The sequence below is a fragment of the Procambarus clarkii genome, chromosome 43 (genome assembly GCF_040958095.1).
Source record: "Procambarus clarkii isolate CNS0578487 chromosome 43, FALCON_Pclarkii_2.0, whole genome shotgun sequence".
Lineage (NCBI taxonomy): Eukaryota > Metazoa > Arthropoda > Malacostraca > Decapoda > Cambaridae > Procambarus > Procambarus clarkii.
This window is the reverse complement of record NC_091192.1, coordinates 18,812,733-18,830,384: the sequence shown is the minus strand read 5'-3', so window position 1 is coordinate 18,830,384 and position 17,652 is coordinate 18,812,733. Positions and strand designations below refer to the sequence as shown.

The 17,652-nt window shown below is 40.7% G+C and overlaps 1 protein-coding gene across 2 annotated transcripts in view; it reads right to left on the bottom strand.

Moving 5' to 3' along the window:
• Positions 1 to 17,652, bottom strand: part of LOC123755771 (uncharacterized) — a gene marked incomplete at its 3' end in the record, with an annotated part of 249,077 nt that overhangs the window by 91,073 nt on the left and 140,352 nt on the right. For both annotated transcript variants that reach the window (XM_069300074.1, XM_069300075.1), the window contains 4 exon segments: positions 4,441 to 4,601; positions 10,415 to 10,619; positions 12,249 to 12,337; positions 12,559 to 12,702. In XM_069300074.1, coding sequence (XP_069156175.1) covers positions 4,441 to 4,601; positions 10,415 to 10,619; positions 12,249 to 12,337; positions 12,559 to 12,702 — 599 coding nt within the window.

Sequence of the window (17,652 nt, the reverse complement as noted above, 5' to 3'; positions counted from 1 at the left end):
TTTCTAAACAAGACCCCTGTTTAATCTAATTATTTTGTTTTACATTTAAATTTTAATCTAATATAATTACTCCAACCCATCCTCCTAAAATGATAGCACTTATAGCAACTACAGTACTTAGTAGAAAGTACAAAACTGGACTGTTGCAGCCAACACTTCACGTTTTGTACCAGAATATTTTTTAGAAGGCACGAAAAAAATAAATAAAAACCCAATCTTAAACATTCCTTGGCCTAGTACAGCACATATATGTAGTGTATTATATTAGGCTTGATATAGCATATATTAAACCTAGGATTGCTTGGACAGGTTAGGTTTGGTTCTTGGGTTAAATTGACAATTTTTTGGAATGCCACTTGGACTATCTAATTAATATAAAATATGAACGTTTTGGGTTCCAACAGTCCATTTTTTGTGCACTTAACTAAATAGTTGCTTCAAGTACAGTACTATTATTTGAGGAGGATGGCCTGAATTACAGTAATCTAAATGATGTTCAGATACTATTATTAATTTATAACAATAATAAAAATTTAATGTTGACTGAACAGGATCTTGCCAGAATAATGGCTGGGAAAAAAAAAAATTGCAGACCGTTTAACCAAAAATCACATTTTTATTAGCGTATAAATTTATTTGTGCACGATTTTTACAATACATGGGAATATTACTTCAAGGTAATTTCTATTTGTTTTGTGTACATCATATACTTTACATAAAATGATCTATGCAGACATTCATATAAATGGTGATGAATTACACAGTAGCTCTTCTGTCTTCCTAAAGATTATCCAATGAAAATAGGTTACTACCCCTTCTACCAATATCAAAACTAAGATGAAATTACTAGTATGTGATCAAAATCCACAGTCTACATGGTTTCGTGTTTTTCATAAGTGTCCAAACTAAATCCGGAAATTTGATACTTCCATAAAAAGTTATATTTTAAGTCAAGGTAAAGTACAAGAAAATATTGATACCATATGATAGGACTGAACCCACAATCCTGAACTTCTGAGGTGCACACACTACTAACCAGACTATTGTTACAAGTATCTCTACCTGCAGGATGAGGGTTCAATCCCACAATAAGGCTTTAATATTTTCTTAGATGTTTCACATTCTTGTGATATCAGTGTCCCAGCTAAACTATTAATGTTAGCTTAATTGCCAAGACTTGTTAAGACTTAACCCTTACACAGTATTAACCTCTGATGCCTTGACTTACTTCGGAACTCTTCATCTTTAAGGGAGTGGCCACATGTAATAGATTTGCCCAGTGGTGCCTCACTGGGGGTCAATACTTGGACCTCTCCTCTAATATGTTAATGATCTTCAAGAGGGTTAAGACCCATTCTTCTCAATGTTTGCTGCTGATGAAAAATCTATGAAGATTAATTTAGAAGAAAATAGCAAGAAACTACAATCTCAAGATAACCTCAATGTAACGGTTGATTCCCTCCTTCCCCCCCCCTTTTGCCCATTTGTCAAGGGTTGACCTGAGAGTCGTCTTGCTTGCTTTGTCCTCTTGGTGCCTATGCTTCCCCACTCCATTCCCTCTCCATCCACCTCTCAATTCCCTTTATTCCCCTCTCACTGGTTCCTCCCCCATACCAGGCGAGTCAAATGTCCCTACCTTTGATCTTGAAGGAGACAGGTTTGAACATAATTTATCAGTTTCTGTAAACATTGCTCGGACGTGCCCCAGGCTCGGGTGGTCTACTACAGAGGCACCTTGTCCTCTTCAAATAGCTGGAAAGAGCCGACTCAATCTTCGAGAATTTCATGTACCTTCAGGCAGATCATGGAAGGTGATTGGCGGTAGATAAGTGCCAAGTTCTTATTGACCCTGGAGAGCCAGACCTCAGGTGATTGGCGGTAGATAAGTGCCAAGTCCTTATTGACCCTGGAGAGCCAGACCTCAGGACTAGTTTTAAATGGTTGGCTGTAGCCAAAAACACTCACTAAATACACTCACTAAAAACCAAAGCTGGGAACATCAGTGAAATCCCATCCATTGTATACAAGAGCACCTCCCATGCCCTTGCGCCACTTATAGCTCTGCTGTTCAACAAATCCCTCGAGTGTCATACCTTCCTTGATATCCTTAAAAAAGCAAGAGTAATGCCAGTTCATAAAGGAGGTAATCCGGCAGACAAACAATTATAGACCCAATATTAAACCTACCCATACTATCAAAAATATTTGAAAAAATTATCTACAAACAGCTCTACTCCTATCTCGTAAAATTCGACATTCTTAGCCCCTGTCAGTTTGGCTTCCGCTCCCAAAAAGAGTACCAACGATGCCATTATTAGTCTCCTTGATATAATTTACTCAGCCCTTGACAAAAATGAGTTTCTGATTGGACTCTTCATTGACCTGAGAAAGGCCTTTGATACTGTTAATCACAATTACCTCTTGCGTAAACTCCATCATTATGGAATCAGAGGCCATGCACTGGACTATATCCAATCCTATCTTAATGATAGACACCAATGTGTAGTCATCAATAATATAACCTCTCCCACTCTACCAATAACCGTTGGAGTGCCACAGGGCAGCATCTTGGGACCTCTCCTATTTCTTACACATATTAGGCAGATCATTGATGTATATAACATTCTGAAACCTATTTTGTTTTGCAGGCTCGCATGCCAGCAAACATTGTCGCTTGGACCATCGACTTGCTTTGGCATCACCAGCTTCTTATTGTTGTCTAATTTTGTTATAAAATTATACTTTTTCAGAGTAAAAATTTTTTTTTCATGTTCTACATTCTACACTAATATAGTGAGTAAATACAGTATATCATATTTCTTCATTACTTACGTAATGCTAGGAAGCTTTGGGTAGCTTTGAGTAAATTTGTGTAGCTATGGGATCCGGTCGGCCGAGCGGACAGCACACTGGACTTGTGATCCTGTGGTCCTGGGTTCGATCCCAGGCGCCGGCGAGAAACAATGGGCAGAGTTTCTTTCACCCTATGCCCCTGTTACCTAGCAGTAAAATAGGTACCTGGGTGTTAGTCAGCTGTCAAGGGATGCTTTCTGGGGGTGGAGGCCTGGTCGAGGACCGGGCCGCGGGGACACTAAAAAAAAGCCCCAAAATCATCTCAAGATAACCTCAAGATGGGTAATTAGACGGACCCCTACAAGGAGTACCCACCAGTGCCCAGGATACTCTCCCTCCCCTACCCCAAATCCCACCTCTCTTCCCCTCTCCTCACATCCCCTATCTTCTCCCATCTTTCCTCCCCCTTCCTCCCTCTCTGCTTATCTTCCATATTTTCCCCTTCTCCCTACCCCCATCTCCCTATCCTCCCCTGAAACAGGAAACCATTTTCCATATACAGTATAGATGGGGTAACTGGCTGCACCCAGGTCTCTTACCCTTTCCCCCCCCCCCCCCCATCTCCCCCCGATTTCCTCATCCCCTCGTCCCCCTTCTGCCTCCCCCCTCCCCCGCATTTCCCACTCCTCTCGGAAAATGTATTATTATGAACCCCCTTTAGTCTCCCCCCCTCATCATCCCCACTACCTCCCTTCCCCCACTGCTTTCTCTGTCTCACCCCCCCCCCATTTTCTCAAAATTTATTATTAAGAAACACTGAAACGACTGTGTGGGTCTCAGAAAATACATTATGATCACTCAAGACTCAAGGGGAAATCAAACCAAACATTTCACACAGCTCCATGAAAATCACATGAGGATCTCTATAACTGCTAATGTTTCCTGAAGCATATAATCGAGGCCTACCCCAACTAGCCTATGTCTGTCCCATACCCCCACACCATTTTCCTTGCAAAGTTAGCCAATTCTAGTCCCAAGCATTTGGCCTCCAACTTTAGACACAGACATTCTCTTACAGTATAGATTCTAATATTTGTTTAAAACATTTGATCTAATATGAAGCTTTGAAGAGGCTCCAATGTTTTAAATATTGAAATGATCTGAATAGAACTAAAAAAATGAATAAAGGAACTAGGTTAAGCAATTAGGACACTGTTTTAAGACTGAAGAGCAGTTATCAACCACATCTAACAACTTTATCATTTATTCTCTTGGCAACAATGCCATATGCCACTAATTGCAAACAATAACATTAATGTGTTTTGCATAGATCATTTTGTACATTTATTTGCCATTGTTGCTAAGATAGTAATGTATATTTAGTGGTCCTGATATTAATTGGGGTTGCAAAACAATCTAAAACATACAAACTATATGGGAATACTGTACTTATAATTTAGATTCTATCTGCATACATACACTGCTTAATAATATCCTGTATCACGTACAGTACCACACATCTTGCGTCGACCAGCTAATTACTGCATCGAAATGTATATTTCACACAGCTTCACTACCCATGCATGTCAGCTAATGGGGTAGAGGCAGAGGAGCTATCCAAAAAAGGTCATTAGCAGTAACACACACCTGTCAAGAATAGCTCCAATGTAGCGGCCATCGGTGAATGTCATCAACGCAGGTCCATCCCAAGGCTCCATTGCACAAGCAGCCCAACGATAAAAGTCCCGTTTTTCTGGGTTCATCAATTTATCATTCTGCCATGCTTCTGGGACCATGGTCATGATTGCCTGAAAAAATTATGAAGAGCATATACAAGGCATAGTGCAACACATGTATAGTTATTATATTGTTTTATACGTGCACTACTGAAAACTCTTGTTCTTTCTGCTATTTGACATTACTCCAAAACAAAATACTGTATTTAGGCAAATCTTCAATATTTGTGCAGTTTAAACTACCTCTTCACTAACAAAATTACTTTACAATCAATGTAGCTCTTGTCTCACACTGAAACAAAATATTGTATTGCTTGCAATACAATATTTTGGATATTGTATTTTTGGATATATCAGGCTCAGGATGCAAAATCAGAAGGGAAAGTATCTTGTGGATTTAGAGGCAACAACAGCCCAAAGGTTGGATGTACCCTGGCTATTCACAAAATATTAAAATATTCAAATAGTTAATTAAAGTTTAAAAAATTAATAATTTAAAATAAAAATATACAAATAAATAATAAACCATCCAAAAATTAATAAAAATACATATCCTGGGATTAATACCAGGTCATGTCTCTTTAGGCAAAGGTTCGAGGGTAATGTACAGTAGTACCCTTGATTACTTAGGCCCGATATACAATGCAAATAAATCACATATTAATGTAGTCCAAGTAATGTAATTTGGCTTGACCCAATAGAATGATGCAATAAGTCACATGGTCAGTTGGGCTTAGTACAAATGGGTCTGGCCAGTAGGTGGGTGGGTGGGTGGTTGTGAGGACAGCCTTCCCCTTGGTTAGTAGGAGCTACAAGAGCCCAGCAGGTTTCCTGTCCCCCAACAGTAGTATACCAGTACAGTATGTGCACACACACGATGCGCGCACACACACGCATACATAATCACTTGGGTAATTACATAACTGGAGAATTGGCAGGTATGAAAAAGGGAAAGATCGACCCTTGAGGATCACTCTAAATGGAGCTAAACAGATGGAAGAAGCACTCAGGAATGTTAGGAAATTACAAAGTGATGAGGAGGGGAAATTATGGTCATTAAGGCAAAATCCTTCAAAGGAAGACAGAGAAGCTGAAACTGAACTTTCCTGAAGCAAAAAGTCTGAATGAGAGCAGGAACAAAGATGAAATCAATTCTTTTTTTTCTACAAGGCAAAAGGAGAAGGGCAAGCCTGTGAAGTGGTACAAAAAGGCAAACCAACAAAAATCACTAGAAAAAGAGAAATCAAGAACATTGGGAGAGGGAATAAGTTCCCGAAAATTTCATACTGTATACGGTACTGTACTAACATTGATGGAGCGAGCTAAAAAATACAGGAGGTAAATGATGTACTGTAATACAGCTGAAGACACCAAACATTGTTGCATTAACAGAGACGAAACTCGAAGATTATATTTTTGATGAGATAGTATTCCCAACGAGCTACTCAATTTAGAGACAGGACAAAAATTTGGAAAGATAATTACCTAAGTGTAATTACAGGACAAGAGCTATGCTCATGGTGTTCCGTCTACCCAGCACTATCATAACGCTTTGAAATTACTGTACTCACAATTTTGGCCTCCATCACCTTCTCACCTAACTTGTTCCAACTGTCTACCACACTGTGAAAGTGTGCTTTCCTATATTTCTTCGGCAGCTTTGTTTAGTTAATTTAAATCCATGACCTTTTGTTCTCGAAGTTCCGGGTCTCAAGAATTCTTCCTTATCAATTTTATAGATTCCTGGTACTATTTTGTACGTAGTTATATCCCCTCTTTTTCTTCTATCTTCTATTTTTGGCATATTTAATGCCTTTAACCTCTCCTCGTAGCTCTTCTTCAGTTCTGGGAGCCGTTTAGTTGCATGTCTTTGCACCTTTTCCAATTTGTTGATGCGCTTCTTAAGATGTGGGCACCATACAACTGCTGCATATTCCAGTTTTGGTCTAACAAAAGTCGTGAACAATTTCTTTGTTATTTTGCCATTCATGTACAGTATGTATTTAAAAGCAAGTCTGATGTTTGAAAGTGTAGCATACCCGCCAAATACACGACAAAACTAAGACATTGCTACAACGTTCGAACAAATTTTAACACCTAACAATTGTAACAATCAATATATCAAGTTGTAACAATGTTCTAATACTGTATGTCATAAAAAATTTATAACAAAATGTAACATCTTTATTACAAGTTGTAACAAGGGACTCATAGGGACCGTTACATTATGTGTTTGCAGAGTAGGCACCTCGCACGATGTTCTTCATGTGGTCCTCGGGTGATAGTTTTCCCACTTAGAACCACCCTTAGATCTCTTACTTTTATAGAACACAATAAAGTAGCTGTCACGACTGCAAGAAAAATGACAGGTTGGATAACAAGGACCTTCCAAACAAGGGATGCCATACAAATTATAGTACTTTTCAAGACACTAGTGTTCGCTAGAATGGAATATTTTTGCACACTAACAGCCCCATTCAGAGTCAGATAAATTGCTGACCTTGAGAGCATGTCAAGATCCTTTACTGGGTTCAGGCCCAAATCTGAACATGGAGAATGCATCACATGAAACCAGTAGGCATGACAGGATGTGCAAAATACCATGTTTAAAAAACAGAGGTGCAATAGGTACGCTGAAGGAGAGAACTCAACATCAATGGCCAAAAACTTTTTCAACACTTTCCCACTACACATAAGGAGAATAACTGGCCGACTTCTCTATGTTCAAGAGAAAACTCGGCAAACAACCTCCAAGGAATACCTATCAACCAAGCTGTGGTTACACACAGAAATCACAATAGTGTGATGCATCAAATGAACAAATCCACAAGGGCTGTGACGAGGGTTTGGACCTACATCAGAGAGCATCCCAGATGCTACCTTAATCGACTGAGCTACGACAGCCATTCTTTTCCATGTCGTAGCTCAGTCGATTAAGGCAGCATCTGGGATGCTTATGGACATAGGTTCGAACCCTCGTCACGGCCCTTGTGGATTTGTTCATTTGATGCATCACGCTATTGTGATTTCTGTGTGTAATGAAGTAAGGGTGAAGAGGTAGAACAGCCTATTGACAGAGCTCAACTGCATGGGGGAATTGTGTAAAATCCTGGTTTGTGTCTTGGAGAGGCTGCAGGATCCACCTAAGTTCAGTAGAACTTCTGGTTGCAATTCTTTTCCCATGTTGTAGCTCAGTCAATTAAGGCAGCGTCTGGGATGCTCTCGGACATAGGTTCGAACCCTTGTCACAGCCCTTGTGGATTTGTTCAAACTGATTCATATATCAAGCTGCGGGCAGCTGTGTCCAACAGCCTGGTTAACCAGACGAGCAACCGGGAGGCCTGGTCTGAGACCGGGACGTAGGGCCATTGATCCTCAGGAGCTACACAAGGTACAGGGGCCACAAAATTTTTATAGGAAAGATATGGTTGAGTAAATTGCATTTATCTGGACCTAAAAATGTGGGGAATTTATTATGTGGGGGCTTTTGACAAAGCCCCACAAGCAGTTGTTCCAGAAAACTGGAACAGTGACAGAGGCTTCTGACATGGATGAAAATTTTCACACAAACAAATGAGGGTGGTAATCAGATCCAATATATCAGACTAGAGAAATGATATTAGTGGAGCTGCAGAAGGTTCAGTTTTAGTACCAGTAATTTCATTGTCTATATAAATGATGCCTAGCTACTAGGGGAAGATAAACTTAGATAACTGTCATGCCCTTGAAAAAGACTAAGACAAAATAAGTGTATGGAGCCCCCACTTGGTAAAATAATTTTAATGTGAATAAATGCCATGTTATGGAATGTGGATTAGGAAAAAATAGACCAAATACAACCTACAAATTATGTGAAAAAGTTTTAACAAATTCTGATAAAAAAAAGATCTAGGGGTGGGTCTAGATAGAAACTCGCCCGAGCACGCCAATAGTTATTTATTTATTTATTTATTTATTTATTTATTTATTTATACACGAGTTCCTACATTCACGTACAGCTACTAGCACACACAGCATTTTGGGCAAGTCTTTAATCCTAATGTATGTTCCCCAGAATACGACCCGCCAAATCATTTAACAATCAGGTACCCATTTTACCGTTAGGTAAACAGAGGCTACAGTTAAGGATTGACGCCCAGTAAATCCTCCCCGGTAAGGATACAAACCCAGGATAAAGCCCTCACAAAATGCCAGGCAAGTGTCTTACCACTACCCCATGGGGACAGCTGGACAGCATATTATGCTATGCTTTTCAATTTTAGAATTTCTTTTAAATAAATGGGTGGCGAAATACTAGAGAAATTGTTCACGACCTCCGTGAGACCCAAGTTGAAATATGCAGCAGTTGTATGGTGCCCATATCTTAAGAAGAATATCAACAAACTGGAAAAGTTGCAAAGATATGCAACTAAATGGATCCCAGAACTGAAGCACATGAGGTATGAGGAGAGGTTAGAAAAATAAAATAAACCAAAACTATTAGATAAAAGAAAGAGGCATGGTATGATCACTACTGTACATACAAAACAGTAATGGTAATTGACAAAATTTACACGAATTCTTGAGACCTGGAACTTCAAGAACAAGAGGGTCTAAATTTAAGCTAACTAAACAAAGCTGCCAAAGAAATAAGAAAATTCACTTTTGCAAACAAGAGTGGTAGACGGTTGGAACAAGTTTAGTGAAAATGTGGTGGAGGTGAAACCGTAGTTTCAAAGCATTATTTGACAAAGAGTACTGGGATGACGGGACACCACGAGTGTAGCTCTCATCCTGTAACTGCACTTGGATAATTACACATTATCTCCCAAATCCAATGGAAAAAAATAAAATTCAAGTGGTATGTAAACTTACAGTATTAAACTTTTGAATTTGATATGCTGCATATAAAAAAAGTGACCACTTTACAATTCATATATAAAGCTCCTTATACAAAATCTTTCAATAGTTGTTTGCTCAAATTCCTCCACAGAGTATGTTATGAATGCCAGACTGTACCACAAACATACTACAGTATACTTAATGTCCGTATGTAGCATTTCTATGTAGGGTTATAAACCCATGGGCGATATGAATAAATGGAACAACCTACCCTCCGGAGCCGTAAATGCCAAAACTATTAAATATTACAAACCAATTGGAAAAGATCATTGGGGCAAATGGGGAAGATCATTGACAAGCTGCCAGCTTCCTGGCCTCAGATGCCACTAGTGTTAGTGGCCCTCGGGCAAGTTCAAGTAAAGGAGGACTGACAAACAGTGTGGCATATTTTATTTGATACACAAGAAGCCAATGCATGATGCCAATATGCTTTATGGTGAACCACAGGGAAATTTTGTTATGAAGGCAATAAAGGTGGCCAGCTGTGTAGCACCAACCTCCAAGATTCAGCAAAAATGTGCATTCTTAAACACGTGCAGTGGACAATACAATGCTTAAAAATACATGATAATCAATGAGAGAAGGGGGCCTGTACTTCCTGTCAAGCCTGGCCTCAGGCCGGGCTCGGGGAGTAGAAGAACTCCTGAGACCCTTTCCAGGTATGCTCCTCTTCAGGTAAGGGAAGAATCGAGCAACACAATGGAGTGGCTCTCTGGTGACATGGATATTTCCATTTGTAAGGTTAGGACAAAACTCACTCATGAAGAGGTATTTTCTGGTAGAAGTATAGGACTGCAAATCAGCATATACTATTCATACACCCCCACAGAGCAGTTTGATTGCAGCAGATCCCTTCAAGAGAAGTAATCCCTTGGGAAAGTAGAGGCCTATTTGTGACCGTGTGGTGCTTTCTACTCAATAAATCAAAATTTGGTAGTACTGTCCTAAATACCGAATGAACATATTTTTCTCCAGATCTAAATATTGTACTGTACCGTACTCACCTCTGGCAAAGAGCGACCTCCTGCCATGACCAGGAACTCCAAGCAGCAGTCCACAGCACCCGAGTCTGACAAGTTTGGCTCTACCACGGGGTACAGTGTGGACAGCTCACTGCCAAACTCGGCACTCTTCATTACACCCTCTCGTGCCTTCATGAAATTCACATTTCCTCGTAGGGTATTAATCTCACCATTGTGTGCCATTAATCTGGAAGTAGAATTGTGTAAGACATTGAATTCCAAATTATATATAGGTGACTTACATTTCTCAAACACTATAGTTTCTCTATTTAAACAATCTGGTATATAACCTATCCATATACATCAAGTGTATACTTTATCCGAAGTTAAATTTGCTCATATTACAAAATCTACAAGTAACAGCAAAATTTCTAAATTATGTAGGTTTAAGTGCAAACCTTGTTTATACAATACAGTACTGTATTTGCATTAAGCTTTACAAATTACAGTACTCATCAGTACAGTATTGTAAGTCAACTTTAGCTCAGTACAATAGCAGATTGTTAGATAACAGTCAATGGGTAGGTAATAGATGGTTAGATTTAATTGCCAAATAGTGTTTGTTGAAATTTTATAATACAAATATATTTTACGATTTGCAACAAATAACTTATTACTCCCAATGCACTTATGTCTTTAAGGCATAAGTGCACACACACACTGTATTGGTTATTTAACCGATTCATTAAAGCGTTAGATTTTGCATGAACACAAATGTAGCATAAATTACAGTTATGCCAAATTTAGCATTTGGGTTAGGTTTTGTATATAGTTTTGCTCAACTTATGCAACTTATTCAAGTTATGCAAGAATATCAGACCAATTTTAGGGTGCCTACAAAATTGGATGCTTGTTGAAACTTGGCAGGAAACGGGGACAAGATTTATCAAGGACTTGCATGTCCACTTATGAAACCTACTACTCTTTCTTCAATCATAACGGCTTAGTCCATTTATTAAATACAGCAGTTTACAAAATCTTCCATAACAATGCAGTAATAACTTTGGGTTGAGAATGATCTCTTACTGCTTTGGGGTTTTGTAAAAAACTGTTCTGTAAACACCTAAGGCAACTATGATCAAGGCAAGAACAAAGCTCGCAAGAAGACAAGTATTTAATGTAGCCTAACATAGTACACAGACAATAACTTGCAACTCAATGTAATACATTAAATAAAAGGCCAAATACACTTTCATTCTAGGCAAGATATTCATATAAAGAAATAATTAAAATGTTACATTTTAATGATTAACCCTCTAACTGCTGCAGTCACCCTCAAGTGATTTACACGTTGCCTGTGCAAGACTTTGTGCCCCTGTAATACATTCAAGTTCTAAAGATTCTATGTGGATGTCATTCAACACTAAAAACCTCTACCAATCCTTTGCCATATTTAAAAAAAATCCTGTAAGATTTTGCTTCTTTTTCTGGAAATTAGTACTGTATAAAACAAAAACTGGCACCATGTCTAGTGCATCACCTCCCATTTATTGATGCCCATTCTAGGAATCATTGATGTAGTGCAAAATTTCAAGGACTTTTATGGACCTGGAAGACTTTGAGAAATCTATTACAGTTAATAAAATTAATTCCGAGAATTATATTTTTTTCAACATTTCACCTCACTGCGGGCAAAATATAATTACAGTACAGTACTGTATTTGAAACCTTTCCCCATTATAAATAAATGTTTTACAATATAAAATATTTTTTTTTTAATATTATGAGTACCAGGAAATTGATATAATTTAGGATGTGCAGGTAGGTGGTTAAGGTACACAGATGAACAGATCAATGAAGAGGCAGCCAGATATACCTGAGAGGGTGAGCTCGCTCCCAGGAAGGGAACGTGTTGGTTGAGAACCTTGTGTGCACCAAGGCCAGGTAAGATGAGAAATCAGGATTCTGAAATATATACCCAATAAGTGTATAAAACTCAAATAAATAAACCCAAAGTTTTATATAAAACACGTGTATTAAAATATAAACTAAATGCCAAAGAATTGAGTTGTTCAATAACAATAACCCACAAATAAGCATTTTCAGCTGGAAATCACCTTCTTTGTTAGGTTCCATTAACACCTTGATGCAATTTAACATTTAAAATCAAAACTATGAATACTCACTCTTAAATCATCAAAGTAAGTCCAGAGCTGATCAGATGTGAGCTGACCCTTGTAGACAATAGTGGTGGTGGAGAGGGAACAAATGTAGAACCTACAGCCAGGTCTGGCAAGGTTATGGGTTGCTTGCTTCCTGGTCACCCACACCTGCAATTTAATGATCTTAGTTATTACGCAGGCAGTAAAGAACATAGTGGGAGGAGAGAAGTGGCTAGCATTAAGGGTGATTAGACAGTGGGGCAATAGTTAGTACCATTTGTCAACGTAACTCCATGAGCACTCCTCACTAGTACATGTCTTAAAAAGGCATGAGAGACATCATAAAAGGTATCCACAATTTAACATCACTTGAGGGTGACAAAGGTATCCACATAAAGAAAGAAAGATTAAGAAAGAAAGAAAGAGAAAGAAAGAAAGAAAGAGAAAGAAAGAGAAAGACAGAGAGAAAGAAAGAGAAAGACAGAGAGAAAGAAAGAGAAAGACAGAGAAAGACGGAGAAAGAAAGAGAAGGGGGTGAGGGGGGGAGATATACTGAAAATCGTGTAGTTAGCTAGCTTCAACCACTTCTTCGTCTAACCATTCCATTTATTGCGAACACACAACACTTAAATAGTTGAAACATCTGCGATGCCTCTGTATAGTTTGTCTAATTTCCATTATTGCCACTCACTCTCCTCTTCCAGACTTCGAGCAATGCTTCTTGGTACAGTTTGTCCGTTCTCCTTGGAACTGTTTATGTAGTCATGTCCTCCACTATTACTTTTTTTTTAGTGCTTTTAAAGTCCAGTGCCTTCAGATGCCAGGACTCGTGATGCATTTACATGTCCACTTACGAAGCCTGTACATCTTTCCTCAGTCATAGCAGTTTAGTTTGCATTTCTTAAACAATTTGTGCTTCAAGGCATTACGCGATTATCTAACAATAACGAACTTGGGTTGTATAGTTCTGAAGCTCGTAAATGCTTGACCAATCATGGCCGGTCTCAAAACTCGGGTCTCTGCAGCTACACTTGTTCCTCCTCCATTTACATATCATCATCTTGTTTTAGATTCAGCTACTGGGAAGAAAAGTTCCAATTGGCACGGGCTATGGTGTGCCCGTAGTGGATTTACCTGGCACAGGAGCGGGGCTGTAATGTAGCTCATGACATTATCCTCGTCTAGAATTCTCTCTGACTAAAGGGACTCCTGGGTAAAATACCCCCCCCCCCCCCTAACCGACTAAAAGTTGAAATTGTAAACAAATGGCGACCACTGTGTTGCCGTTTTTCAGATTTTTTTCAATCAAGACTTCATTAGGGCTGTCGATCGACAGCCGTGAAATAGTTACCAGTCGACAGTTACCAGTTTGTGACAGTTACCAAATGAAACTGCAAGCAAGACCTTATACTACCTCAGCTCATCTGCAGCAGCACTTCTTGAACTTATTATGCTATACAAACCTGGTGATGTATACATTAAACTGTGTAACTAGCTTATTAATCGTCAAACTGACTGACTTAGCGGTACAGTTCCCGAGCCCATTGTGTGCCCCTGTAACCCTTTCTCTTACCACCCACAGGATGGGTATGGGGATACCCTTCCTAATCTAATGTTTCTAACAAACGTCACCTAACGTAATATTACCCTTCCATTTATCTTTCCTTCTCTTTCTTCTCTCTTTTTTCTGTTCATTGTTTTATCTTACGTTCCTTTGCTATCCTCTTCTTATTCCTATTACTATCTCCTCCTCATTCGGGGGTTATAATAGGAGTTACGGGCTCACCATAGCCCGTGCTACATGGACACTTCGTTCTGAGTAGCTAAATCTAAAACAACAAAACTAATAGGAGCTGCCTCGTATGGGCCAATAGGTTATCTGCAGTATTATTATTATGAGACCTTACCTTGCTCCTCACCCCTCTCTTGCCTATTTATTGCCTGCATCAACTTCCTCATAATACGGGCTATTCATGCCCGTGCCACCTCTTGGGTGGCTTAATCTTCATCAATCAATCTTCCTCATAAGGAGCAGGGGCACCGCTCCAGTGCCAGTAAGTCCGCTACGAGCTCACCATAGCCCGTGCTACTTGCCCCGCTCCTTGTTTAGCTCCTTGTTTAGATGATGTTTAACAGTGATAAATTCCAGGTACTCAGGTACGGTAAAAATGAGGACCTTAAACATAATACAGAGTACAAAACACAATCAAATGTACCCATAGTAGGAAAACAGCATGTAAAGGATTTGGGAATAATAATGTCTGTCGACCTAACGTTTAAGGAGCATAACAAAGCAAATATTGCGACAGCCAGAAAAATGATAGGATGGATTACGAGAACTTTCAAATCCAGGGATCCCATCACAATGGTTGTACTCTTCAAGTCACTTGTGTTGTCCCGTCTTGAGTACTGCTCAGTACTCACTTCCCCCTTCAGAGCAGGAGAGATTGCTGAAATAGAGGGAATACAGAGAACATATACGGCACGCATAGATGCAATAAAGCACCTAAATTATTGGGATCGTCTCAAAGCCCTCCAAATGTACTCACTAGAAAGAAGACGAGAGAGATATCAAATAATATACACCTGGAAGATACTGGAGGGCCAAGTACCAAATCTACACAGTAAAATAACGTACTGGAGTGAACGACATGGAAGAAAATGTAGAATAGAACCAATGAAGAGCAGAGGTGCCATAGGCACAATCACAGAACACTGTATAAACATCAGAGGTCCGCGGTTGTTCAACGTCCTCCCAGCAAGCATAAGAAATATTGCCGGAACAACCGTGGACATTTTCAAGAGGAAACTAGATTTATTCCTCCAAGGAGTGCCGGACCAACCGGGCTGTGGTGGGTATGTGGGCCTGCGGGCCGCTCCAAGCAACAGCCTGGTGGACCAAACTCTCACAAGTCGAGCCTGGCCTCGGGCCGGGCTTGGGGAGTAGAAGAACTCCCAGAACCCCATCAACCAGGTATCAACCAGGTATCAACCAGCTACTCGGAACAACAACATTCCTCATAACCTGGTCTTCTTAAACTAGCGGAAAGGCTTGCAGGACCAGACAACCAGCGCTTTGTCAGTGAACTAAACGCATTATACATAGACAATGGCCTGGCCCCCACTAGCGTAAATCTCACTGCCTCCTCTACCACTCCGGAGACTACCACCAGGACGACCAAGTGGTCAACTTCAACACCGACTCCAGAACCACCCATGACCCGGGCGACACAAACAGAGGTAATTCCTTCTCCAGCTCCCAACACTCCTACCATCACTATCTCAGCAGCCGCGCTAGCAGACGTGCTGTCTACAAACGATAACAGCACCACCAGCGCTCCTGAAATAGCTACAACCACCAATCAACGACACCTAAACCTACCTAAGGCTGCGAGGCGAAAGACAAAAACGCCCACTACGGAGGTTACGGACTCCTCAGACGAGGAGATCATAGTAGGAGCTCCACCGCCGCATCACAAATATGACACCTACACGGTTCAAGACTTCCTCATGAAGGCCACGCCACCAAACTCTAATGACAGCACTGCTCAGCCAAAGTCGCAGGCAAAGAAAAAACGGAAAAACTAGAGGTCTACACTAACCCCACCAGCTCCATAGCTGGTATAGCCAGCCCTCCAGGCTGAAAACCATCATGAATACCCCCATCTATCGCCAGATCTCTAGTATCAGCCACTGATACAGATAATGGCTCTAAAGAGCCTCCACTTACGGGCTCACCATAGCCCGTGCTACTGGAACTTATCGTTCTGAGTAACGAATCTTAAACAACAACAACATTCCTCATAACCCACGGGGGAGACATCTCCCGTCACGCAGGGTGCAGCCGCACCTCCACAGATCTCCAGTATCATCTATTGATACTGGTAATGGCTCAAAAGGGCCACCACTCACGGGCTATTCATGCCCGTGCCACCTTTTGGGTGGCTTAATCTTTATCAATCAATCAATTACTCATAACAATCGACTTGAGAATGGTCCAGGACGGACCGAAACGTCGTCGTCCTTTCACCTTCTAGTGTGTGGTCTGGTCAACATACTTTAGCCACGTTATTGTGACTCATCGCCTGCACACCCTACCTACTACCCACAGGATGGGTATGGGGGTCCACTACCACCCACAGGATGGGTATGGGGGTCCACTACCGCCCACAGGGTGGGTATTGGGGTCCACTACCACCCACAGGGTGGGTATGGGGATAACCTACCACCCACAGGATGGTTACATGCTTGATGGGGGTTCTGGAAGTTGTCCTACTCCCCAAACCACCCCTGGGGCTAGACTCGACATGTGAGAGCTTGGTCCAACAGGCTGTTGCTGTTAGCGGCCCACAGGCCCACATATGTACCACAGCCTGGTTGGTCCGGCACTTCTTGAAGAAAACTATCTAGTTTTCTCTTTACGATGTCCACGGTTGTTCCGGCAATATTTCTTATAGTCGCTGGGAGGACGTTGAACAACCGCGGACCTCTGATGTTTATACAGTGTTCTCTGATTGTGCCTATGGCACCTCTGCTCTTCACTGGTTCTATTCTGCATTTTCTTCCATATCGTTCACTCCAGTACGTTATCATCTTACTGTGCAGATTTGGGACCTGGCCCTCCAGTATCTCCCACGTGTATATTATTTGATATCTCTCTCGTCTCCTTTCTAGAGAGTACATTTGGAGAGCTTTGAGATGATCCCAATAATTTAGGTGCTTTATCTCGTCTGTGTGTGCCGTATATGTTCTCTGTATTCCCTCTATTCTCACTCTTGGCGTGCAACGAGTTTTCTAAGGTCTAACTACCGACCTTGGGGGGGGGGGGGGGGGGAGGAGATGCAACTGTACAACAGTTGCCAAACTCTGAAATCAAATTTTACTCCTAGGTGAAAAGAGGCACTTTGTTCAATGAAACTTGCCCAGCCATTTCTGCTCCATTGGGGAAACCGAACCCGGGATCCCGATTGTGAGTCGAGAAAGAAACCACACCACCACCTTGGTGATGTGGTTTCATCCCTTGACCTTGACCATACGCCACTAATCTTCCCACCTCTGGCTACTGTGGTCGTAAGTCGCCCCAAGACAAGCCAAGTATAAAAATAGACACAAGGAAGC